The 26,884-nt window shown below is 37.5% G+C and overlaps 1 protein-coding gene across 1 annotated transcript; it reads right to left on the reverse strand.

Annotated features, from left to right (window-relative positions):
• Nucleotides 1–302: 302 nt before the first annotated feature.
• On the reverse strand, nt 303–25,352 carry cntnap1 (contactin associated protein 1). Its single transcript, XM_020933465.2, has 24 exons — nt 25,292–25,352; nt 18,362–18,463; nt 17,222–17,415; nt 15,999–16,152; nt 14,680–14,883; nt 13,513–13,697; nt 13,018–13,167; nt 11,660–11,921; nt 10,952–11,101; nt 10,698–10,872; nt 9,393–9,499; nt 8,748–8,870; nt 8,295–8,498; nt 7,385–7,541; nt 6,656–6,783; nt 5,660–5,833; nt 4,962–5,180; nt 3,672–3,911; nt 2,841–3,080; nt 2,648–2,775; nt 2,325–2,418; nt 2,015–2,245; nt 1,894–1,938; nt 303–509 (listed from the first exon to the last, which is right to left on the reverse strand). Exons 1-24 carry the CDS (start codon nt 25,350–25,352, stop codon nt 307–309), a joined length of 3,930 nt encoding a protein of 1,309 aa, XP_020789124.1. The 3' UTR covers nt 303–306.
• Between the last annotated feature and the right edge of the window lie 1,532 nt (nt 25,353–26,884).

Below are 26,884 nucleotides of genomic sequence, written 5' to 3' on the forward strand. Positions count from 1 at the left end.
GAGTAGTTAAATAAATAAAGTATTAGGCTTATATAGTACTTTCCCAGACATAATATAATATCATATAAATATAGACAAGATAGATAGGTTTAATGCCATACTGTGGAGCATTCTAAGCAACATGGAAACAAGCAGATGGTGGCCCCCCTCCAGAAACGTTCCATAGTACACCTTTAAAATCAATAAACACAAAACATAAATACAAATATAATCTACAAAACATATTCAGTGTTTACCTTGAGTGCTATTTCCCGGCCCCACCCCCCCAGCATAAGCCCCGCCCACTGTGCCATAGTCCGCTCGATGCTAGCCCGTTCTGAACTCTTCTTCTATCTCTGGGAGGGACTTCTTGATGTCTCGGCGCAGCGTTTCGGTCAGTGGTCTGGAGCTACTCGGGGATTCAAGGTTTTTGGGTTCGTTGGTGTGGTAGCTGCCCTTCTGCTGATAGGCGTACACATAGATGCTGTAGAGGCCGGCTAAGAGCAGCAGGAACGCCAGGATAGCAATGACTAAAAGGGAAAAAAAAGTAAAGTAATATGGTGGACCAAAATTTGCATTAGTTGGGTATTCATTTTATTTAGATTTTAAGGATTTACTAGAATATGGGCCAACAGCTGAAAGAAGAAGTGAGGGGGGGTGAGTTAGCTGTAGATTTTGTACTTTTTGGTATTTAAATGTAAAAAAGGTGGATTAAGTGATTTGAAAGTGTAATCCTTAGTCTTTATATAAATACATTGTTTTGGAGTACTTTTTTCTGGATTGTTGTTGCACAGTGCAGTTTGGGTCAAATACATATAGAGATTCGTAAAAGTTTTGAGCCCCCTTTTTAGTCAACTAATCGATAGACCGGACGTCTTTAGTCGACCAAGAATTTCTTTAGTCGACTTGAGCCTTAATATAATTCTGTCAAGAAGCACAGCAATGATGGAAATGTATATGAGTAAGTGCAAAATTAGCCTAGTTGCACATAAGATGTACTGTATTTTTTCTTGCCTGAAAAGTCAGGGCCAATGTTTGAATTTTTGTTGACTGATAAAATAAAATTATAAAAACATAGGGTTGACGTGTAAATCTATGTATTATTTGTAAACAGAAAAAACTAAACAGGACATACACAGGCCGAAGTTTCATATTCATTTTGTCTAATTCTCATAAAAATGTAAAATAAAATTTAGAAAGGAGACACATTTTGGATAAGTGAATACAGCTATTAAGCATTTAAGAAAATATGAGCCATGGGTCTTATAATTTACATAAAAATACCACAGACTATTTGTTTCCAATACAACATCAGACCGAGCATTAAACTGGATGAAGGCACTGCTCCCTTATGTTCTGAGCAGTTTGGCGTGACGCTGATAAGAACAGGGGTCATTATAGGGACCCCGGAACGCTCCACTAATCTCTAATGTTACGCTGATGTTTCTGCATTAGCATAATACTCCCCAATCCCTCCTGTAAAGATAAACTGTCTAGACTATCAATGAGAGAATGGTTTGAGCTAAACACAGGCACAGCACAGTTTTAATGGTATGTCTGAATGCAACTGCGATGATGCATATACCTACATTGTATTTTATAACTATAATATTTTATTGTATATGTGTGTTTAAATGTTTAATGTACTTTAAATCCAGGGGCATCGTGGCAAATGGCTTTTTCAGTACATATAAAAGTGTATTGTGTAAATTTTCTGGTGGAGGGTCTGCCAAATTGTATTGATTTGCCTGCAATGTTCCACATGGTGCACCTTTTAGGCAAATGTACAAATCAAACAAGTGAAAAATACAGTACATGTTGACATAAATTGTATGTCAAAAAGTTCAGCTCTATATTTTGAATGTAGGAACAAAGCATTTGTTAAATGTTCAAATTCAAATTAGCATTTCTTACCTATTATCCAGAACAGCCCTAGGTCATCATGGATATAGATGTATTCTAAAAGACAATGTAAAATGTCAATAAAAACATTTCAACCATATTTTTAGTGTGGCAAGGAAAACCATGCTGTTACCTATAGTGGTGAACCAGGGGTCTACCTCCCAGGGCACATACCCCAGGACAGGGGGGAACGCTCCGCATACAGACTCTGTGACGATACCCTGGGTGGTCACTGGGGGGTCGGTCACGTTCGGTCTGAAATACGCCTTCAGAGGAGCATAGACATTGTACCTCACCCCAGAGATACAGCCGATAAACCCAGGCGCATTGTGTTTCTGGATCTCATAGTCGATATCACCAACCTCTGAGAAAGCACGTAAAAACATCTGTATTGTGAAGCTTCATTGTTTTAGTATATTTTTGAAGATCTACACATTTTTTACCCATAACTCGGCCAAGAAACATCGATTTGGGAGAGTCAAATCTGGCATCTTCAACTAAAGTTATCTTTTCCACATTTGGCTCCATGTAGTCCACCTGAAGACAGAGCAAGATCCAATAAAATACAATATACAGACATATTCTGTTTTTTTCATATTTAGTATAAACCTATAAAATATGCAGGTCACAAAACTGAGATGCCCTGCTTCTTTATTGCAGGTATTTCACTGTAGCAAGCAGGTTTTATTTTATGTAACTGTATTGTTCCATTTTATAAATGCACACTTTAATGATGTTATTATAGAATTTTTTAAATATTACTCACCTGTGTTTTAATAGTGTGGTTATGTCTGGTTATATTGATATAGTGAGGAAATCCATCCGCAAGGTTCCTCCGCGTCAGTTCATATTTGTGAGTTATTAGACCCAATTTATACCTCAGATCAACACTACCTGTGAAAAGAAAACAAAGTAAAGATTTGACCATTACAACAGTATTACTTAGGCCTAATGCTTACCATCTACTTTGAGTATAACAGCTATGTAGTCCTGTACAAAGGAGCTGATGTAGAGTAACACAGCTGGAGTGTGCACTGTGCTGAAGCTGAACTCAATGTCGTCCGCTGTGTCGTTGTATCCCAGAGTAAAGTTATCGTAGTGAGGGTCGATCCAGTTTGCCCAGGCCGCTTCATCTGAGATGGGCTGTTTCAGAATGTTGTACTTCAACCATGAGCCCACCTCAAAGTACGCTCCAATGTCTACAATTGAGAAGAATATTGAAATGAAGGGTAATATTTTAAAATGCTGGTAAACTGAAAATTTTAAGTATAATTAAATCCCATTGTTCTGTAGTCTGGTGTTTTGTTAAATAATCTTACAACCTCAACGAGAAGGCAAGAAGCACAAATGATCGTATTTTGACAACATAAAGGACTTGTTAGGTCCATAATAGTCCATTCATTTTTTTTATATATATTTGAATTTTGTTTTTCTGGTTATTAGACCCCTGCAAAGATAAATTCTGTCTTTGCAATTCCAGCTATTTATTTATGGTGTTAAAAAGAATCACACAGTTTCTGTTGTTTTCATGTTGCAGATAGAGGTGAGAGATAAAATGAAAGGTTGAAAATTGTTATTCTGAAGATATGCAAAATAAGAAAGATATATAGAGATTATATTGTCTATAATAGAAAGTGACTGCCATAATGTCGCCCGTATGTTGTCATTGGGATATTAAAAAAATAACAAGGAATAATTCTTTGTCAATATTGCTCACCCTTAGTTGCAAATATATTTTTACACAATGAAATAAATATAATAAATTGAGAAGATGAATAGTAAAAACTCACCTTTATGACAATAGAAACCATCAAATGCCGTGTTGTTACAGTCACACCAGTAGGAAGCATAGCCCTCGATGCACTGGCCGGCGTTCCGACACGGTACGGTGGCATTCACACACTGTCCACTGCAGTTTCTCCGGATCCCTTGTTCTTCATTCACTTTTCCCTCTAAATCATACGGAACTCCATTCAGCCGTAACCCGCGGAGACAGCCTAAGAACGGTCGGTGTGTTTTATTGGCTGCACCTGAAATGAAGGCAGATGATATAATCCATAGTTATTGATGAAGTAGTGTCAAACAGAAATTCAATAGTTCACACTCAAGGATACAACTAATTCAATACTGCAACCAAATCCAAACTTCTCTGCTTTTAATACAAAGACCTTCAATTTTAATTAAACTGTTTTGCAAGCTTAAGTGGCACAATAACTTTGATTTGTGTCTTGGTCCAAATTGTGAATGTTTTTTTTTAAGTTGTCTTGCTATTACCAGCATTACTGATAATAGGGGGGTCTGAGGGTTCTCTTCCAGAAAATGTTTCATATAACAAACCGCATTTCCAGTAATTTGGTGCATTTTAAGGGTGACTCAACTGAACTCAAGTTTTTTTGTTTTTTTTACTCATTGTAACATCATACATCAGATTTGTTGTGGTGAACCAGCACTGATTAGCACATAGTCATAGACATGATTTTTTAAAAACAATGCATTGTTTTACTGTGACATTCAAAATATATAAGAAATGCAGAGTAAATGTATGACAAATCTCCAGGTCATTGTGATCGAATTGCGTACTGCAGTCAGTAACTGCTCCATAAATGCAGAGGACAAATTAACACAAAATCCAACTACAGATCTTGTCAGAGTTGTGTTTTATTTCATTCACACATGTTTGAGTAATCCTTTAGTCTGTTTACATCTCCAAAGATCACTATGCTCTTTAGTTCAGCAGAAATTGGCAATTCCCGAGCTGAAATCATCCGAATGATTCTAGTGAAATTGTATGGAGTTTAAAAACATAGTGAAGCACTTCCTGTTTTATCACATGATGTCACAAGGTAGACAAAGGTGTTTTCAGTTTTAGAGGAGAACAAACATCCTCTGCCTAAATATGTATGCTTGTGTATCAAACGTGAATGAAACAAAACACAACTCAGGGTTTGTTTCTGATGAGGATACAACATTACAACATAGATCAGAAATGTACATAATATAGGCCCTTTAAACTGTCAGTGGCCACAGATTTTTTTGCCAAAATGGTGCACAGCAAATATCCTATTCCAACATAGACCTACCAACGAGAAGAGGCTGTGTGAACTTCATGGTGACAAAGGTTTGACCAGGGAATCGTCGGACAGTCCAGGGCTGCCAGTCCACTTTGATTCGAGCTACTTTTACATTGAGTTCAGCTTGGACAAAGTGCCATTCATTGTCATTAAGGGGAACTGGAGACCTGTGAGTTACATTGAGGATGCCATCACCAACCATGAAGATGAAGAGCAGGTTATGGGTCGCTATGGAGATAAAGATACAAACAGAAACATTAAAAAACATGTATATACAAAACTACGTTCCTGTCTTCATAGAGATGTTACTGCTTTGATTAGAATGTCCCTAGGCAAATATATTCACAGAGAGAAATATTGTATTTTTGAGCAACTGAAAAACCCTAATTAATAAAAGCTTGATATATGTGTTTAATGTCATACCATGGAATATTCCAGGCAAAGCAATAACATCGCAGTAAAGACAAGCAGGTGATGGTCCCTCCACCGGAAAAGTTGCATAATGCACCTTTAAGAGTTTGCTTGTCTAAAAGTTTACTGGTTAAAATTATCAAAGGATAATATTTGCAACACAGTACCTCTGACCTTTATTTGACTTTGTGTTTTACTCAATCATACGTTTTTATACCATAAGCATGATCATCTTCACTCAAAAAACATGTATTGTGGTGTATTTTTATCAGTTGAATCAAATGGCAATGACTTACTGTTAAGCTCAACCCGTATAAAGTTGCGCAGGTGGTCATCCGAGCTCTCGAGGAAGACGCAGTTTGCTCTGTAGGTTTTGAAATGAAAGGAGATGTCTGCACTAGATCCAGGTTTGAAGGTGGGAAAGGTTATGTACGTGGGCTTGGTGAATGAGACGGTGTTCCAGATGTTTCCTGTGACAAAAATGATATGTTAATGACCTGGAATAGGTTTTAGTCATATCAGAAGTTTGAAGCAGGTCAGATTGGTAGATCTAATATAATATGGTTTTAAATTACAAACTTACAAACTTACAAACTCTATCGACTCCAGCTCCAATTTGCTTTGTATTGAAAAAACGTCAGCTCCCTTTCCATAACTGCTGCTGTTAGGCTTCTTACTTTGGTCTTAAAATGTTCATATTAGCCCGCTGTACATGATCATCGTGTTTTTATTTTGCTATTTTAAATCAATTCCTATTCCTAATATGGAACTTCAAATTTTCTCCTTCATTTTACTGGAGCTGAACACTATGGGTGATGTCACACTCCCTTAGTCCAGCTGTTTATACAGTCCCTGAACAATACAGATTTGTTTGTTTTCAATTCACACTTTCACATGTTTTGAAATGAATGCAATTTTTCAATAGATAGAACTGCAATGTTTAGAATTATTTATTGCTATGTTTTACATCACTTGAAAACCAGGGATAAAGGATCAAAATAATATGAATATTAAACCAACCAAGCACTTATCATTAAATTATAGTATCCATGGGTTTTGCAATTATGAAAAGCTTGGCATAGCAATTAACAAATTATTCCTTTTGAAGGAGGAAAAGTCCTCAAAATGTTGCATAGAACAGAAGGCTGAAATCCCTGGTGATTTTAAGCTAAATGTTAACATCTTTCACTATTTAAATGACATTCTCTTCTGCACAATACTGATGTTCAACCTTCACAACCTAATTTGGGTTTAAGCGTTCAGGAGGCACAGATTTGGTCCAAAATACTCACTGTCTCCATGGCAACGGAGAGGTCCAACTGTGAACAGTGCCTCTGATCCGGTGCGGTTTGTGTCTCCAACAACGACTCTCCTCACGGGCAGGTGGTCTCTGAAGTCCAGGTAGCCTTTGTCAGAGTACCTGAAAAATACAGCTTGTTATCATTGTTATCAGAAAACTATTGTGGCCTCTCATTATATGAAAAACTATAAACAAGTTGGGCATTAAAATAGTACAACAGAAGAAAACCTTTGCTTCTTGTATGATTCTAAATGTTATAGAAGCAACTATAGCCTAGTACTTCTGAAAGATTGCAGACTATGAGTTGATTTCTTGTATTGACCATTGACTATTTCGCTGTTTGATTTTCAAACTTTCTGTTGGTTAAATCAACAGTTTTGTGAGCCCTGCCAGGCGATTGCTGTTGTGATTTGACAAATGCAAAACTCTAAAAATGATTCAATAGGACCATCTGTGCTACCATAGTCTAAATAGGAAATCACTGATGTTATAATACAATACAGTTTATTAATTCACCAAAATCTTGTATATTAAATGTGATAAAAATTAAGTTAACCAGTCTACCTGGATGACATTTTCTGTATTTTAGAATCTCTACAAATAATCAAACTTAAAAATTAACATTATTATTACAACACTATTGAACAGCAGGGAATTTGCTTCTATGAATTTCTGATATTATTAAAAATATATACAATTACAATAAAATACAATCTCTTACCACTGTCTATAGTCGGCATCGCAGTTGCATTGGAACCTTGGATCCACACAGGTTTGGTTGATGGCGCATCCACATTTCTGTATTTCTCTAAATGTTCCTCCCCAGTAATAGTGACTCTCATTGTTTCGCCCAATCCAGTAACCAAAGGGCCGTCCACCTGTTAGATTAATCAAATATTATGACAATATTGAGAAGAAATATGATACAAAACTAAATTATTAAGGTAGACCTATATTTATTATTGAACAGCACTGAGAGGTCTGTGGCATTGTTAAATTTTACCAAATATATAAAATTACTCTTTTTCTGTAATTAAAGTGTTACAAATAAAACAGAAAGTATTTATGTCCCAAAGTGTCAATGTAGTGACTTTTTCATGCAGCAAAAAACACAAACACATAGAAAGCAGGAAAATTTAAAATATATGTTTTAAAATTCCTATATTATGCAAAATTTTATCTTGTGTCAGATTTTTGTTTTGTTTCATGTTTGTGTAATCCTTTTTTTTAGTCTCTCTACATCTCCGAAGCTCAAAATGCTCTGTTCCATCTTATGATGTCATGAAGTAGAAGTTTTCAGGTTAACCACAACCTTTTAGCTTTAGTTTAGTAGAGATTGGCAATTCCAGGTCTGAAATTATCCAAATGATTCTAGTGAAGCTATGTGGAGTTTCAAAACATAGTGAAGCACTTCCTGGATTACCACATCACATCACAAGGTGGAGTAGAGTAGTTTGAGAGAAGAACTCGTTCTAAATATGCAGGGTTTGTGTTTTAAACACAAAACAATTCCAGGTATGTTTTTGATGTTGAAACAACATTACAACATAGATCAGAAAATAGCATAATATGGGCCCTTTAAAATACACAATTTAATAATTTAAAGTTTAATATTACTTGTCATTACATACCTGCCGTGTTGAGTAGTCTGGACTTGTAGCAGGAGTAGTCAATCCATTGTTCACAGTAAATAGAAGTATTAGCCAAAGCAGACACTTCATCCCACGAAGCGTTCCAGTAATTAACATCTCCAATATAAGGCCTCTCTATGGTACTCCCAGATACCTTTGTACCATCCGCACGATCATGCATAATTACTGTCCAAGCTTTATATGCTGTGAAAATATAAAAGACAAATTTATTTCAGTGTCAGGAGTTCAAGGATGAAAAATGGGTCAGTGCTGTCTAAAATATTTGAACTTAATCTCAAGTCTGGATATTACTTCATAAGATTGCAGAAGCTGCAGGGCAGAACTGTCCTGTATTTCCCAGGAAATTTAACTCACATCTATCTCTATCATTATTAAAACCATGGGAGAGCAACTTCTTAGTAAAAATAATACAGACTTTTCAGCATTACTTACATTTCATTTTGCAGTAAACCTCAAATGGCTTCAAAGGCCCACTGAGATCTGGATCAATTGTGTAGTTTCCAGACCAATACTTGCCACTGAGTCTGTAAGCCTCGCAAGACTCCTTATAAACAGCTGAGAAGAGAGGGTTGATCAATATATTGTGATGACAGAGAAACAGAATAGGTTCATTGCTTAAAGGGACCATATTACACTATTTTCTGATCTATGTTATAATAATCACAAACATATCCAGAGTTATGTTTTGTTTAATTCACACATGTTTAACACACAAACCCTCCATATTTAGGCTGTGTTCTTCTCTCAGAGAGAAAACACTCTGTTCCACCTTGTGATGTCATGTGGTAATACAGGAAGTGCTCCACTGTGTTTTTAAACTCCATACACCATCACTAGAATCATTCAGATCATTTCAGCCCTGGAATTGCCAATTTGTACTGAATAAAATGTCAACAGTAGCTGGAAAACTACCTCTTCATGACTAATTCAGAATAATAATGCAGGATTACTCAAACATGTGTGAACAAAACAGGAGTTCAGGTAAAAATATTATAACATGAATTAATAAAGAAAATAACTTTGGGTAATATGGGCCATTTAATAACCTCTTTGTGAAATATTGTTGATTACACTTACACATATGGCAGACTTCTCCTTTATACCCTGTATTTTCGCAGATACAGATAAAGTCGTCCCATGATTGAATGCATCTGCCCTCATGTTCACAGGGGTTTGGAGAGCATCTGTAATCAAAGAAAGTGATTAGATTAATAAAAACTCATAAAATTTTGTAAACCGTGAGTCAGAGACAGAATCTGTTTTTTTATGTAATTCTTTAGTTTTAAACTGTCAAAAAAGATTTACATGGGCTTCTATTGGTACGAAAGTGGCAATATTTTCACTACTGAACCTTGGATCCAAAAGATAAATAAAGGATAAAACACATCATATTATAGTGAGCTATTTGACTCTCCTGAAAACTGGTTTTAATTGGAGTATCTAGCACCCAAACATGATGGGTTGCTAGATCCTGCTTTTGCAACTGTGCATAGATTTATATTGTACTTTCTTTGAGTAAAGTTTGTATACAGTTTGAACAAGTTTACTTCATATCTCAGGAGGATCTTACATCACTGAACTAGAATATGCTCTGTCTGTATCAGCTATGGGCAAAAATAGATACAGTGGACGTGTTATCAAATTATCCAAATGGCAAATAAGGAACTTTATTTCACAACAAAGCTGATCTGGTAAGAGATATCTCTGTATGTGTATGGCACTGCAGTGGTGTATGAATGTGAGTGAGTGAATGAGTGAATGAATAATATACTAATGTAAAGTGCTCTGAGTGCCTATAAAAGCGAGATATAAATCCACTCCTTTATTAGCTTTGTCAGGATGTAAGTTAGGAACCACTTTCAACGACAGAATTGGAAAAGTATAATGATTCCCAGGCCAAGCTAATGTAATAATATCGAAATATGTCAGCACAAAAATACTGTTAAAATACTTTATTATGGAGCTCAACAGTGACCGCCCAACCCATAGCTTCCAAAACTAAATTTGCCATTCATCTTTCTCATAGGCTTTCAGGAAAAAAAAAATAAAAATTATATTAAATGTCTGAAAGCTTGCTCACAGTTAATCAGCTATGTCATAAGTAATCGCCACAATACCTATAATTTTGTTTAAAATTTGTTCTGAAATTTTATAAACTGCAAAGTTAGCAAAGCATTTCACCAAATCCTGTTTTTTAAATGTGCTTTTCGGATTTAATGATATTATTTACCATAGCTGGTTAGCCTCCACGATGTCTTTGAACTCTCAATATTAGAATTTTTTGAAATGTCTATGGGAAAATATATATGGAAAATTTTATTGGGAACTGACGCAAGTGCTCACTGTTAAGGTCCATTGGAAGCTTAAGTGATTCTTCTTTACCTGTCTGTGATCCCGCAGGTGCCCAACAACAGCTCTGCATAGCGCCCCCATTGTCTTTGGAGAACAATATCTATATCCAACTGTTCATTGTCTATAAAAATATGCTGCATGCAACCGTGAAATCGATTCAGCTTGGTTTCACATTTTCGTATCGTGTTGTTGGTCTGTGGACAGCCTGCAAACAAAGCCAGTGTTTACAACTCTGAAAAATACAAATAATGAAATTGATACAAATTTTTCTATGCAATTCTAACCTCCAAAAAAGTAGCGGTCACCAGTTCTAATCGTAAAAGGGTTTGTTATTCTCAAAGGAGATGCTTCTTCTTCATCAATGGTCAAAGTTAAAAGGTTATCTCTAGCTGCCAAATCCACTGTGTGCCAGTAGCCATCATTCAATCTGTATCCTGAAAACGAAGAAAGAAGAGAGTAAAAAGAGAAGAGAGTTACTTTTACAAATTTAACTGGCCTATATTACGCTATTTTCTGATCTGTTATAATGTTTTTTCCTCATCACCAATATACCTGGAGTTTTGTTCCATTCACACATGTTCACACAAATCCTGCATTTTTTGACTGTTCTCTCCAACACTCACTCCTTGTAACAACACTCCACCTTGTGATGTCATGTGGTAATACAGGATGTGTTCCATTGGATTTTTAACTTTAATATACCTTCACTAGAATAATCTGATTAATTTCAGCTCTGGAATTGACATTTCTACTGAACAAAAGGTAAGAGGTAGCTGGAACTTGAAAACTACCACTTCATAGCATCACACGGTGGAACAAAACATTTTCAGCTTCGGAGATGTAGACAGACGATTAATAAAGGTTTACTCAAACATGTGTGAATGAAACAAAACATAACTCTTGGTATGTTTTTGAGGAGGTAACAACATTAAAACATTGTAAAAAGCTCACAAGAGCCTTCAAATTCAAATACAATAATATCTTGAACACACCTGCTGCAAATTGAATCTTTTTCTTGCCCGGCTGAAATATCGTGACGTTTATCTGTCCTTCGCTCAAGCCTAACTCAAGAGCTCCCAAATCATCAGCAAATCGTGTAAACATGAGCAGTCCAGTGTAGTCCCAGGATCGAAACTTAAACTTGACAAACATCTTGGGTCTCCTGAAAAACCCCGGGACTTGGAGATAGTTGTTTGGTCCAGCAAAGGTCATTGGTTTGAGTAAAATGTCACGGCAGGTGAAGTGCATCTTTTTCTAAAGGTGAGGAAGAGAAACAGAAGGTTACACACTCCATTTAAAAGTAATGAGCTTGGTTGACAAACAGGGGCAGTGCCAGGCAGGGGCTTGAGAGAGTACTAGCCTCCCCAAGAATAGTATAACGCCCCCAAACATTTTTGCCCCATTTTCATAGGACATTCATTCTAAACTGAAAATGTTCAAATGGACACCGCAAAATACAATAAAGAAAAAAATAATCCATATCAGCTTTTATAAATCACCATGGGGGCTAGCTACATTTAAATTTGTTTAAAACAGCAAAACAAACCTGGATGCCACAAACAGCTCTAAAGCATTGGTGTCAAACTCAAATTCACAGAGGGCCAAAATTTAAAATTGGGACTAAGTCATGGGACAAAATAAATATGTTTTGAAAAATTTCAACAACATCTGCATGTTTTTGCTTCTTTTGAGATATGTACCTTTTCTTATTAAAATAAATGTTTAATAATATTTTTGCTTAGACTTTGAATCCAGAACAAACCAGAATAGCCTGTCTCTGTAGCCAGTGGGCCTGCTCTAATACATATTTGATATACAAATATAATTATATCGAGGTGCAAATTTGGTCCACGGGCCAGTCTGACATGTCTGCTCTAAAGTATAAGTTTAATGGAACAGTATATAGAATACAAATACACTGCAATATTTAAGCAACAAAAAATACTACAAATTAGACTTGATGCACAGTGTAACTTATCTATTACCCCACCTACCCAAGTGCTTTGTTGCTTTGTTTGGAATGTTCCAAAGTATGGCATAAGACAAATGTATCTTCAGTACTATATTCAATGGCCGGTGGCGTCACTTGCTTCTCTTATGTATGTAAAATATGTATGTCTAATACTGTGGAACATTTAACATAACTATACACAACACAAGCAGGTGGCAGTTACAACTACCTAAACATGGCTGATTTTGCATGTTGAAATACACTTTCACCAGCCACTTTTTATGGATGTCAATTTTGAGGTTGCCCGTGCAGGTGCCTTGTGAATTTATTTTCTATAAAGTAAAATAATGATAACAAAAAACACAAAAAAGCATAATTAAATACTGAAAAGTGACTTACCTTTCTTGGTATACGGATATCAGTCTCCTCTCGTTTGGCCTTGTCGATGATATTGACACCATTAATAAAGACGTTTTCAAGGCATCCTCTGAAGTTTGGAGTCGAGGGAAGATGAGGCATGTTTGGCTCAATTACTCCACCAACGTACACCTGTAAGAAACACTGTAATCCTTAATTCGTCCATGGTGTTTGATGTATCTTTATGTACTTTAATATATTGTACTAATTTATGTACTTATTAATCATGTGTATGCAAATGTTACATATTGTTACCAAATTTCCTACATTTATTACTTATTTCATCCATATTTTATCACAACTCCATTTGCTTGTAATTACAGTTAATTCTAGGGATGCTCCAGTCCAGCTTTTGTCAGTTCTGATACAAATATCAGTGATGTTAGTTGATGTGACAGAAGTGGACACAGACAGGACAATGGTTCTGTTTTGTAGTAGTTTAAAATGTAAAAATTAAGTTATATCGATAGAATGTACCTGCTTGTCTAGATCCAGGTGAGTGAAGTCCCCGTTGCAGTATCCAGTGACACTGTGAGCGTCTACAGTTAAATTCACCTGTCGACCGTATCTCTTTATAGTGATGTAGTGCCAATGCAGATTATCTAGGAGGCTGCCCACTGTCAGTGTAGTCTTCCCATTAAGATTGTGGACAATACTGCTTCCTAAAATACAATCATATATCATATTTTAAAATAAGACAAATAAAGGTTAATACAGAAACTACTTGAACTATATGAGATAAACTACATAAAATATATAAGATAATAAGATTTTTCAGGATATTCTTAATTCTTAATAAAAGCTAAATTATCTTGAAACCACTAAAAAATGCCAGGAATCAAGTTAAAAAGGCACTACATGGCTTTTCTGGATTGTACTGCTTTGACTAGAATTTTCCACAGCATCAAATTAAGCTTATTTTTCTCAGTGGAAACAAGCAGGTAACACCATCAGCTACAGGTCAAATCTGTTGAGAGGCGACCCCACTCTTAAGTATGTTTATAAAGATATTTTTAAGCAGTAAAAACGAGTGTAATTGACTAAATCCAAGATAGATATTCTTAATGCCATGCTATGGAACAGTCAAGGCAAAGCAGTAATATTTCTATGGAAAAAAGCAGGTGGTAGACCCACAGCCAGAAGAATTATATTGTAACTATGTCAAGGTCAAGAAAACAATCCAATCTTACTTGTTTTCATGACCATGAACCATGCATGTCAGGATTAATATTCTGAAAACACATTAACAGACTGAAACACATATTCCTTAAAGGTGCATTGTATAACTTTTCTGGTCTTTTCCGAGTCCTTCAAATGTTTTTCTCCATGGAGATGTTATTGCTTTGTCTGAAGTCCTTCACAGTATGGCATTAAATTGTTCTATCTTCATGGAGGACAAACGAGACCAAGTTACCAGACCAAGTTATAGGTCAGATCTGGGGAGAGGCAACCCTGCTCACAGTTAGAATGTTCTAGGTATTTTTAAGCTATAAAACCACTTGCATTGAATAAATGTAAAGTAGAGCTGTTTAATGTCTTACTGTGGAACATTTTAAGTAGTGCAATGACATATCCATAGAAACAACCTCTAACCAAAAAATTACACAATGCTCTTTTAATTGTAGGGTAATTTAAATCATTTACCAAGGCTAATATGAAGGTAGAGGCGCCCCTTCTTCAGTTCAAGTGTGAATAAGTCTCCTTGCACCCCCTCACTGTGCAGCAGTAATCCATCCTGCTCCAGTGTTTTAAAGTTAAGAGCGATGTGATCAGACAGAGTACGAGACTTCCTCCCAGGGTACATGTACACTACAGAGTCATCTCCATTGTACTGCAGCACATAGGAATCTGAAACAAGCAAAAGCGAAATAGAACAAACTTTAAAGGGCCCATTTTACGCTGTTTTCTTTGTCTATGTTATAATGTTGTTTTCTCATCAAATGCAAACCCATAAAAAGCACTCCACCATGTGATGTGCCATTATGTTTTTAAACTCCACACACCTTCACTAGAATCAATTGGATAATTTCAGCCCTGGAATTGTAAACTTCTACTGAACACAAGGTAAACGGTAGCTGAAAAATAGCACTACATGACATCACAAGGTGGAAAAGAGCTTCTGGGCTTTAGTAGACAGACTAGTAATAAAGGTTTACTCAAATATGTGGGAATGAAACAACTCCTGGTATGTTTTTGACGAGGTAACAACATTATAACATGGCTTAAAACTCACAATACTTCATTTTGTGCAATATAAGACCTTTAAAGAACATAATGATGTAATAGGAAATGTGTTTTGAGAAATATTATGTAAGAGAATATGTTGTATCACATTACTCTATTCACTGGGATTCAGCTTCCTGAGCAATTTTCGCAAAGATATATTTTGTTTGAATGGTTAATTGCCATGGCAGCTATGCACATTTTTCATCACTCTGAAATCCATGGATATTGTGAAGTGTATAACTGATCATTACAGTTAATGGGGTACTAACTGAAGACATAGTAACAGATATATTACCAGTAAGTCTTTTTATTACTGTTTGGTGATTCATATTTTAATAGCAACTGATGATTAGGTAGAAGATGTGCCCATATTATAATTTAGATCTTTTTTTTTCAATTACACAGTCTTTCTAATGTCTGGAACAATATAAGATTGTCTACTATTTCTCATCTGACATACATTTATACAATTATCATGTTAATCACAGCCAGTGTTGTGAAAAAAATTGCTAATTTACATGTAGCTCCACCCCTCTACCAAGCAAAACAGGCCAAATATTTTCAGAAGCGCCAGTCTTATATAAATCACTCTCAAATGTGGGTTTACAGGTATTACAAATGGCTCAATATTTATAGCCTTTGGGGGCATAAATCAGATAATAATTTAGCACAGCGTTTGGCAACCCTCTTTATCATCCAAAGACAGTAAATCCTCCTTATCAGAGCTATTACATTACCATAGGGGCAGCCAAAGAGCTCCAGCCTCACGCCAATCTTGCCTCCATTCTCTGTGTTCCAGGCTAAGGGAAGCAGGCGGACATGTTTTGCAGTGAAGGCGTAATGAAAGACGTTTCTTTTGACTTGATAATAATTCCAGTTTCCCGGCATCGTCTGCAAACAGAATACACAAGAGAAAAGAGTAGAGGGAGGGAGGGTTTTAGTCAAAGCCTTAGTGTTAGTGGCTTATTAATAAACCGGAGATGAATTGATGATGAGATTAGATTTGTCACAGCGTCATAGGGAGATAAAAGCCAATGCAGTCTGGGTTTTGAAGGCTGCAATAATATACAATAAAGCAGACATTAAAAACAATTTAAATGGAGGAATAAATACCCTTCTTAATACGTTAAAGGTACACTGTGTAACTTTTCTGGTGGAGGTTCTGCTACTTGGTTGCTTCTACATTCCATATTTTTGCTTTCAACAGAATAGCATTAAACTTCCATGTAGACAAGCAGTTGAGTGGCCAAGTTCAGGTTATGTATGTGGAAAGGTGACCCCCCAGTCACAGTAAGAATGCCTCTGTCATGAAATGAAAACACACAAATGAAATCACTTGTAATTAAATAAATGCAATATAGATAAGCTACTGTCATACTGCTGAACTTTCCAGGCAAAGCAACACAAAGAAAAGCTAAATGCAGAAAATGCAGAAGCCCCACAAAAACAATATCTGTTATGGGTGCCATTAAATGAAAGTAAAACCATATAAAAAGAAGTAGAGTACATTACATCTGTAGAGGAATATTAAAGTGGATGGAAAAATTTGCATGCACTTTTACTTCTGTAATAATTCCACAAGACCATTATACAATCACACACTGACTACTGTCACTATAACCACTCAAGGGCAAAGTATGTCTCCTATAAATACTGTTGAGTTCATACCTGGCTGCTATGTGGCTAAAAATGTAGACATGAACAACGTAGAAGTATTCAAGCGCTCAAGTACTATTATTTGCCTTAGGACCCTCTATATTGACTATAAGACAAAAGTTATTCCTATGTGAAGAGTTAAGGGATCGATGAGATTAGAGATTATCTTTGTCAGTGTATAATCTTTGTTTTGTTGCCATCAATAATACATGTTTGCATCAGAATTTAAATAGATAATCCATTAAAAATCTCTCATCCTAACCTAAACTTCACCAGTACCCAAAATGTCAGCAGTGGTACGTACAGAGTTCCCTCCTCTCATGATGTAGGGCGTCCATGAGTCTGGTCGGTCTCCATACAGCAGGGTGTACTTAGTGACCCAGTCATAGGAGTTGAATGTCCCCTGAGTGGCAATGGCCACCAGTCTGTACTTCCTGAGCAGGTCAATCTGAAGCCAGGGCTGTCTGTCCCTAGGAGAGGGTGACCAGCCACTGCTACCTGAGAGGGGAAAGAGGAGGAGAAAAAGAGAAATAAGTAATTAACATGAAAGTATTAAGAGAGTGCCCTCTGAATTATTTTTTTTAGAAAGAAGGCAGATGGTCAGGTTTGTATAGTCATTATAAATCATTATCATAGCTTTTTTGGCTGTTTTGTGCATTTGTAATTTCAACTTCAAAGCTTGAGGTAGGGCTGGGCAAAAAAAATCTATTAAACTTATTATTCAAATTTGAATTTGTTTGGAAGACAATACATTTTTATTTTCCCAATTTTCTTGCATTAGAAATTGCATTGAAAATGTAAGAAAAGCTGCTCGCTGTAGTCACAGGGACCAGAGTTTAGCACAGGGCCATGCAGCACTACCTGCTCTGAAATCAGAGACAAATTAAATCAAATTAAATGTTGAGGTTGGTTAAATGGTGCAGGTTTAATGCAGTAGTTTTAAAGTTCCCCAATGGCGAGTGGGTTACATATGATCACTGCTCAATTTTGACAGTTTTCTGTAGTTTGCAGAACATTTTTGGTCAATTTTATTTTCAGGCAAAATTACACAGTCCTAGCTTGAGGAAAACTACATTTCATGCTATATAATCACATGTAATCAACAGACTGCAGTAAATGAAGTTGATGTGTATGTGAATTCAATTGAAATGAAATCTTATCTACTAGAGATACAATGCAATACAATTTAATTCCCATCTGGAGATATTCAACTAATTTACCTGAATATTCCTGACATGTTTTTGTCACCTGTTGTCATGTGTCAGCCATCTTGGATATTGTCCTGACAATTACAATGCTTGTCCATCAGGTGGCAGTGTAAGAATTAAAGTCATCATGTAAAAATTATGCCATCAGACATAGCGCAATCCAAGCCCCAATATCTAATCCGACATGGTAAATTATACATTGTTCAGTCAACATGTGTTTAAATGCAGTTTCTTACCATATAATTTTGCAAAGTTGGCAGAGTACAGGAAGTTGTATCTGGATGAGGCCAAGAATGATGAGGCATAAAGATTGGAGATAAGTGGATCAACACAATCATCTGTAACACAAGAAAAGGTAACACATTTTAGCACTTTTGTCATTTCTGTGCTGCAGAAAACAAGCTTATTTTATCTTATTTTTGTTTTGAATGTTTGTTTTTTTTCCATTGTATGTTTGCATACATAGCAAAGAGCAACATAGACTGTATATATAAATGGACATAGCTAACCAGCTGCCACGTTCCAAATAGGAGGCCTGCATGGGCAAGCTTCTTGCTCCATCAGCTCCGTCTCCATTTCACGTTGTCCTGAGAAACTGTTACCCGTCTCTCTGTAACTGTTGCTGCCCCTCCTTTTAGTCTTAAAACGTTCGCATTAACCCGCTCTACATGATCCTGGGGGTTTTTATTACGCTATATTCTCTGGAAATTAATTCCTATTCCTAATATGGAACTTGCTCCAAATTCACTCCTATCACTGCAGATATTGTGAGCTTCGTTTGACTGGAGCCAAACACTATGGGTGATGTCACACTCACTTAGTCCATTTCCTTAAACAGTCTATGGTTTAAAAGAAAAAAGCTATACATCAACTGCAAAACACATCAATTCTAATTTTGTTCAAATTGTAAAAAGCAGAGCAAATATAATAAGGATAATACCTTTGAAGCCCAGTGTTTTCCTGGAGTCTTTTTTAAAATAGGAGCATAGTTATAAAGCGTATTGATTAAATGTTCTCAAAACTCCCTGCACCCAGCTCATTTGTATGCTGCTTGTTGGTGTAAGTGGAGGAATGCACAGTCATGCTCATACATTGTGAGCTATAGCGTCTGTGGTCCGTGATGATATCATAGTCCGTCTGCTCGGGCTCACAGGTCTTTAAACAGGTCATAATTCAGCCTAATCTAAACTGTCCCACCACAGCAATGAAACCAAATAGAACAATAGCCCGTCGTGCTCAGATATGCCCCTTTCTTGTCCTTCTACAACCCCCAGATATGATCAAACAGAACAGGGTAAAACACAGGATAAAAAATGAAAATATACTGCAACTGGATCTGAATGTCATGCCCCTGAATGATTCTTGTATTTGTCTGTAGAACAGTAATTGGTATTTTCGGTTTTGCAATCTCTGTTTTTAATATCAAAATGACAACTAAAGAAAAGATGCTTCCAACATGTACTTAAATGCTTTTTTTCCTAAATTGTGTAAATATTCAGCTTCTAAAATGCACTATAAAGCTTTTCTTGTGCAGGTTTCACCACCTGACCTCTATGATGATGCTACTTCTGATATGTACTTCACATTAGGTCCAAGTTACAGGTCAGAACTATGGAGAGGCAACCTTGATTACATGGTTGAATGCATGTTTTCAAGCTATTTTTGATTTAAAAAAAAATACTTGCAATGAAATAAATGATATGTTTGATATTTTATAAATTGGAAAAATGCAACAGACAATGCAATAACATCAGACCTCCCACAATAAAGGTTACATAGTGCATGTTTAATACTACAGCTCACACAAATATTATTCTGCTGTTTGCTCATATGTTTACAGCTTCTGTGGAGATTTCATCAGTACAAATACTCATTATTATTCATGTCTTGCTACTTTCAGTTATCCATCTAAAAGGGCAATTAACCAAATATGACATCACAGAAGTGCTTGATTTATATTACTTCAATCACAATAAGACTGCAATCCTCCACCATTACAGCCTTTCTTCACAGGAAATATGCGGCAGCCAAGATGAACCCATTGTATTCTCTACAGTATCATGTGAGATTGTGCTGGTCATATGATCTCCTGCTCTGTCACCCACTGAACAAGGACACTCCGTACGGATCTGTGCAGGAACGCTGAGACTGAGGAATATGACCTTCACTCTGCCTCCTTCAATGCTCTGAGATGTTGAGGTATACTTCCTCTCTCGTGTCTTAATAATGAATAACCACATGCTACATTCACATGGCTTCACAGTCCTGCAAAGTCACTGGACACAGAAACAGCATAAATCAGTTAAAGTAAAAAATGTTATCCTTTATCTATACAAGTTAGCCTCTTGACATTGCATTACTTTCCTGCAAAGTCACTGGACACAGAAACAGCATAAATCAGCTAAATTAAAAAAAAAAAAAAACATTACTATATATACAGATTTGCCTCTTCAGATTCAAGGTCTGCTTTTCAAGGGGGAATATTTGACGAAATACAATAACTCCTGCACTTTACTGCCACATCTACTAATATCATTGGTATCATTTAGCAAAAACTGTGACTACCTGTATACACAAGGTCAGGTATTGACAAACTGATGCAAGTGGATGCTGAGACGCCCAACACTTTCTCTTAATTATAACTAAATTGGAAATGGTTGTAGTAAATGGTCACATTTTATATAGCATATTTCCACCTTCAAGGCACTCAAAGCACTTTATATCAAGGAACCACGCACCCATTCACACACACATTCATACACCAGTGTACGCCAGGCACGATGACAGCATTCATCTGTGGGAGGTGCCAGTGGATCTGACCAATGATCAATCAATAATGTTTATGCCGACAGCGGGATTTTAAACAGTGGACAGACACTCTACCAGCTGAGCTATGGTCGCCCTAAAATGCCACATCAACATTGCTTCAGAGTCCTGCAAATATTATACCTAGAAACAGCATGAAGAGCATGGAGTTGATAACGCTGCTTTCAAGATACTCTTAAGTGCTGTACAATGCATTATTCAGTTACTGCATTACACTATGGTGGTAAGATACGTCTGAAGCCATAGCTGTCTTGGGGCAGATTCAGTGAATCAAGGATGCTAAACTGTACCTGCAGTGATCCTTCTGACCACGAATCACTCTCTTTCTCACACACACACACACACACACACACACACACACACACACACCACATTCTTTGAAAGGGTGTAGGTGTTTTGCCCAAGGACACATTGAGAGCATGCATTAGTTAGCTGGGATCAAACCAGCAACATTTGAGTTGGTGAATACACATTGTAACCACTGTGCCTCAAGTAAAATTATTTTAAGTCTAACTATATTTTGTATCATTTGTACCCATAATTCATTCTTCACACTTCAATTAGTCAATAGTACTACTGCACTTACTACTACTACACCAACTACTACTGCCACCGGCTGTTACTGCCACCAACTACTACTACCACCAACTACTACTACCACCAACTACTACTGCCACAAACTCCTACTGCCACCAACTACTACTGCCACAAACTACTACTGCCACCAACTACTACTACCACCAACTACTACTACCACCAACTACTACTACTACTACTACTACTACCACCAACTACTACTACCACCAACTACTACTACTACCACCAACTACTACTACTACTACCAGCTACTACTACTACTACTACTACCAACTACTACTACCACCAACTACTACTACCACTACTACTACCACCAACTACTACTACCACCAACTACTACTACCTACTAACTAACTTACTACCACCTACTAACTACTACTACACTACTACTACTACTACCACTACTACACAACTACTACTACTACTACTACTACTACACCACAACTACTACTACTACTACTACCACTACTACTACTACTACTACTACCACCAACTACTACTACCACCACTACTACTACTACTACTACCACCAACTACTTCTACCACCAACTACTACTACCACCAACTACTACTGCCACAAACTACTACTACCACCAACTATTACTACCACCAACTATTACTACCACCAACTACTACTGCCACTATTACTGCCACCAACCATTACTGCCACCAACTGCTACTACCACCACCAACTACTACTACCTACTACTAGGCGTGTAACGCTATCCAAGTCTCACGATACAATATCATCACAGACCACACGGACGGTATGATATTTATTGCAATATCATGGGAAAGCTTACGATACGAAGAGGAGGCTCACGATTAGGGATGTAACAATATCCAAATCTCTTATTATATTTACGCAATATTTTCACGATATACATCTCACGGTATGATATTTATTGCGATATTTTGTGGAGGCGAACAAACTTGTTAATATGCTACTTTTTCCTCTTAAAATGCCTTGACAAGATATTATTGTGAGAACTTTGACGATAAAATACCAGGATATTTCAGTTATTGTTACATCCATACCTACTACTACTACCAGCTATAACTACTCAACTACAACTACTACTACAAGACAAGGCAGGTTGTTGATTCTGACACATGAGAAACATGACCTTGACTTATATATTCCATCACTGTCAGTGCTTTCTTCTCTCATCCCTAAGGAGACCAGGGCTAATGAATAACATGCCACAACTGCTCAACTACCTTTTCCCCACTGCACCATCCTAAGAAGCAGTGTGCAATCAGTGCAAGGGTAAAGCTAATTTGCAGCACCAAGCTAAAGGGAAATATTGATTTGTTTGGGTTGTTTATTTAGTAATGAAAGGACTCAGAAGGTGAACGTTGTTGTAGAGTGGAGCAGGTTAACCCAGGCTAATGCAAAACTCCTCCTCATGGTTTGTAGCTGTCAAGATTAGCTGGTCGTGGTCAAGTTATAAGTTAATACATACTACCATTGATTCAGTATTGATTTCAAACTAATCTTATTTGCATGTGGGATTTTGCTGTAAACGAAAGGCTAATATGTGTATGCTTGTGTCAAAACTCGCTATACCGTATGTTGAGGACCGTATGATGTGTTTTAAATCCATCAATTACCACAAAATCTTGCTTCAAATCAAAGTAAGCAATGAAAATATGCATTATTAATAACATCATTGCATTCATATTTTAGAACATTTTCTAAAACATAATCTTAGCGTTGCTTTTGGATACATGCATTTTCCTATTTTGTACTCCTACACATTTTAAAGTTATATTTTGAAACTTTCTTGTGGAGTGTCAGCCACCTCCTTGTCTCCATGGAAATATCATTGCTTTGTTTGGAATGTTTCTTAGTATGGCATTTAACTCAAGCTGGTGACACCATGTACAAATTTATGTTTTCTAAAGTACTTTCATCTATCAAAACACATGTAATTGAATAATCACAAGACAGATACCATATGTAATTGAATAATCACAAGACAGATACCATACTGCGGGACATACCAGGTAAAAGTAATAATATCTCCATGGGAACAAGTAGGTGGCAGACCCCCAACCAGAAGAGTTACATAGTGCCCCTTTATTATGTCATCTAAAGTAACACTCAAACACTGTTTAAAGCATCCATGTTTCTTTGCCTGTCCGCCCTCCCTTCACTGCGCCACATAAAAAGTCTCCCTCTTCATTTATCACAGCGTCTATGGGGGATCTGTGTGTGGCTATGTGCAGCTTTAGCCCTGTGCTTCTGCTGCTGCTGAATCATCAGACTGCTGCTGTAAGTGTGCTGCCTGTGAGCCCGTCTGCCCTGACACATCATTACACACGCTTACATGCAATATGCAGAGTGCCATCTAATCCGGCTGCTTTGCAAAGATGCGTGAGCCGTGGGGTAACAACAGTATAGAAGAGAGGGTATGAGATAAACATAGGCCAGGAATAAGAGGACAGAAGCAATAGAATTACCCTAAAAGGATGCCCCCTGCATTCAATTATTTATCATGAAGCATCAGAGGAGCAATGGAGCAACTACAGCAGATCTAAACCAGGTTATAAAACACAGATCAGTCAGAAAACATTACTGCAGTGTGGACACAGCCCTAGTCTAATGTAAATGTCACTGTGTGTACTGGCCCCAAACAAATAACCCCACCCAGAACCAGGGTCAGCATGTGTCCTTTGATCTGCACTTCTTTAATCTGCCCCTGAGGCGTAAAGCATGAGACTAAGAACATGTGCAGTGTCCATGTTTTATTATTGGAGCACAGTTTAAGCACCATTAACTGTATCATGCTCAAATAGACCAATTATCACTTCTGAGTCTATGGTTTGTTAAACGTGTTCTCAATAATAGACCTTCACTCAAACTTTGAAGTGTTTGCCTGTTAGATCATTACCATCTCATTATAAGCATGTCATCCATGTGATTAATTTATGACCAGCTGTATTTTATTGTAATATCGATATTTATTGGGAAATGGAAAGCTTGAAGTGAAGAAATGACTGAGTCATGGCTTGCCCCGCGTTAACAGATTCTGAGGACGTCCCAAAGTGACATCATCACCTCAATTTTTTACTGCAGTAACTTTGGGCAGCACAGACGCCCCTTTTCTAAACACATTTAGCGCTTAAACGTCGCTTGATTGGTCCATTGATCAGCGGTTTGAAATCACCCTTTGCCACTTGAGGTCCCGTATGTGATGCATCACTTTAATTTTAATGGCCAGGTGATGGAAGCACGCGCTTCCCAAAAAGTACTGCAGTGGGCTTGTCCCAGCTAGGACACCGCGTGCGAATTAGATATTTGAGCAACATTTGCGGTTTAGACCGCACTGTATCCCGAAACAAAAAGAGACAAGTGAAGAACGGCGTTACGCCTCCCTGAAAAGTGCAGAGTTGCGAACACGGTGCAGGAACTTGGATGAGCGCGAGCACTGCAATGCAGACAGTCCTGCGATGGGGCGCACCACGCGCACCTTGAGCTGCACCAGCACTCTGAAGCTACCGCACTTTGTTACTTTCAGGAAATACAAAAAAGCTCCAGCAACTGCACAATATACGTCGCTTTACCCTAATACTGCACGCCTGATTCAACCATTGCGTGCATTGTCCTTCAACTATCCCCCGTCACCTTAAGCTTGTGCCCTCGGCTGCCATTACTGTGTCAAATGTTATTATTGCATTAATGCACAACCATATTATGCAAGTTATAACACAAATAAGTGCTGTTTGACAAGACTTACGTGATGAGGAATGTTGAAAACCCCAAAATAAAAGGCATATGCTCAGTATATTGCGCGCCATTCTTCATTCGGGACACGCTTCCCGCAGGTATTGGGTGTCAATACAATCCTTTATTGTCCTGCAGCATCCTCTCACACCCTTTAGCCCAACTTTCACTCGCGCAGCTCCAACTCCAGCCCCGGGATGTAGGCAGCCTCTGCCGCGGGGACGCGCATCGATGGTGGTGCTGATGCTGCTCCTGACCGAGAACGCGCTCTCCTTTTGTACAGTTTAATTTGTTTTATTTACATGACCACCGTGGGACCGACTGACGTGATTCCTGTGCGCCGTATGAGTACATTGTATAGAGCAGGACACAAGGCCCTGTCTGAAGTCCGGAGTCCCACGAGATTTGGATATGAAAAAAAAAAAAGTTTTACTTCATTGCGTCTGTGCAGGCCAAAAATAAATCAAGATATGTCTTCCCCTTAAATATATCCTCGTGAAGAAACATTATTTTATACCCCACTGATAAACAAAAGACTATTCCTCGCGTCTGTTCAGTTCCTCTTTGGCACAGTTTTCATCCCAGACCGTGAACAGTGCAGTGCAGTAAGGAGGCTGCTCTTTCTCCCTCCAAAAATAGTCCTCTGTTCACAGCGCAGTGTGCTCAGTCACTCCTGCGCTGTGACCTTCTCCAGGTGTCCACTTGAAGCCGGTATCTCCCTAAATGCCCACATTACGGCCATGGTCCAGGGCGCTGCTGCCATCGCCTCTCTCTCTTGGGTGATTATAGTGTACAGTGGAGGAGGCGGGAGAAGCTCGGGCAGAGGGGGATTTGTAGCAACGAGTGGCACACTGACCACGAAGTAAAAAGGCTTTAGGATTAAAAAGTGGGTTTATGGGCCGCCAGCGATGATGCTGATGTGTGATTGAATGCCTGGGCCAGTGTGGGATTTACTATGTTCTCAATCAAATCAGATTTTCAGATTGTAAGCTTCCCCTGCACCAGTGGCTGCGTTTACTATTATAACATCAGTAGCAGAGGACTATGGCAAAACAAAAAGACAGGATAATGAAGAGTAAAGTACCTGGTAACATTTTCTTCATGGTGGTTTTAGTTTATTTTTCCATAGCATATATATATATTTTTTTTTAATTAAAGAAGTATAATCTTATCAGGGGCTCTTTTATTTTGGGGAGATGTTGGGTAATGGATGTTGTTTAAGTTTTCTTTCTTTTGAAAACGAGCATTGATTATCTGAAACTATAAGATATCTTGCCATGTGATTTCTATGGCTGGCCATCTGCTGCCCTCTTGACCTTTAGTGTGTGACCCTAGTCGCCAGTACTGATTGAAACACAACTGGTTCTATAGGTTTATAGCAACAGATGAGCCAGGCAACGGCTTAGTGGCTACAACTATTACCTTTAATTTATATTGAATCAAATGTTGGCAATGTACCCTATTAAAAAAAAAAAAAAAAAAGCAAAGATTATATTAAACTTTGAGCATAATGTGGTTCAGTGTTTTGTTTTGTGGCGTTGAGAATGTTCGAGTTAGAGTCTAAAAAAATAACATATTCCAACATCCGCCTTTTTTTTTTTTTATT

This window comes from Boleophthalmus pectinirostris, unplaced genomic scaffold (genome assembly GCF_026225935.1).
Source record: "Boleophthalmus pectinirostris isolate CB_2022bp ecotype Guang Dong unplaced genomic scaffold, ASM2622593v1 HiC_scaffold_17, whole genome shotgun sequence".
Taxonomy (NCBI): Eukaryota; Metazoa; Chordata; class Actinopteri; order Gobiiformes; family Gobiidae; genus Boleophthalmus; species Boleophthalmus pectinirostris.

Bases quoted from the DNA above. Each gene is read 5' to 3' on its own strand.
- cntnap1 (XM_020933465.2), bottom strand. From the start codon at position 25,352: ATGGCGCGCAATATACTGAGCATATGCCTTTTATTTTGGGGTTTTCAA. The intron at 13,698-14,679 runs GTAAATGATTTA...ATTGTATTTTAG, and splicing joins CTACCTTCATATTAGCCTTG to GAAGCAGTATTGTCCACAAT. The intron at 8,871-9,392 runs GTAAGTGTAATC...CTCTCTTCTCAG, and splicing joins AGGAGAAGTCTGCCATATGT to CTGTTTATAAGGAGTCTTGC.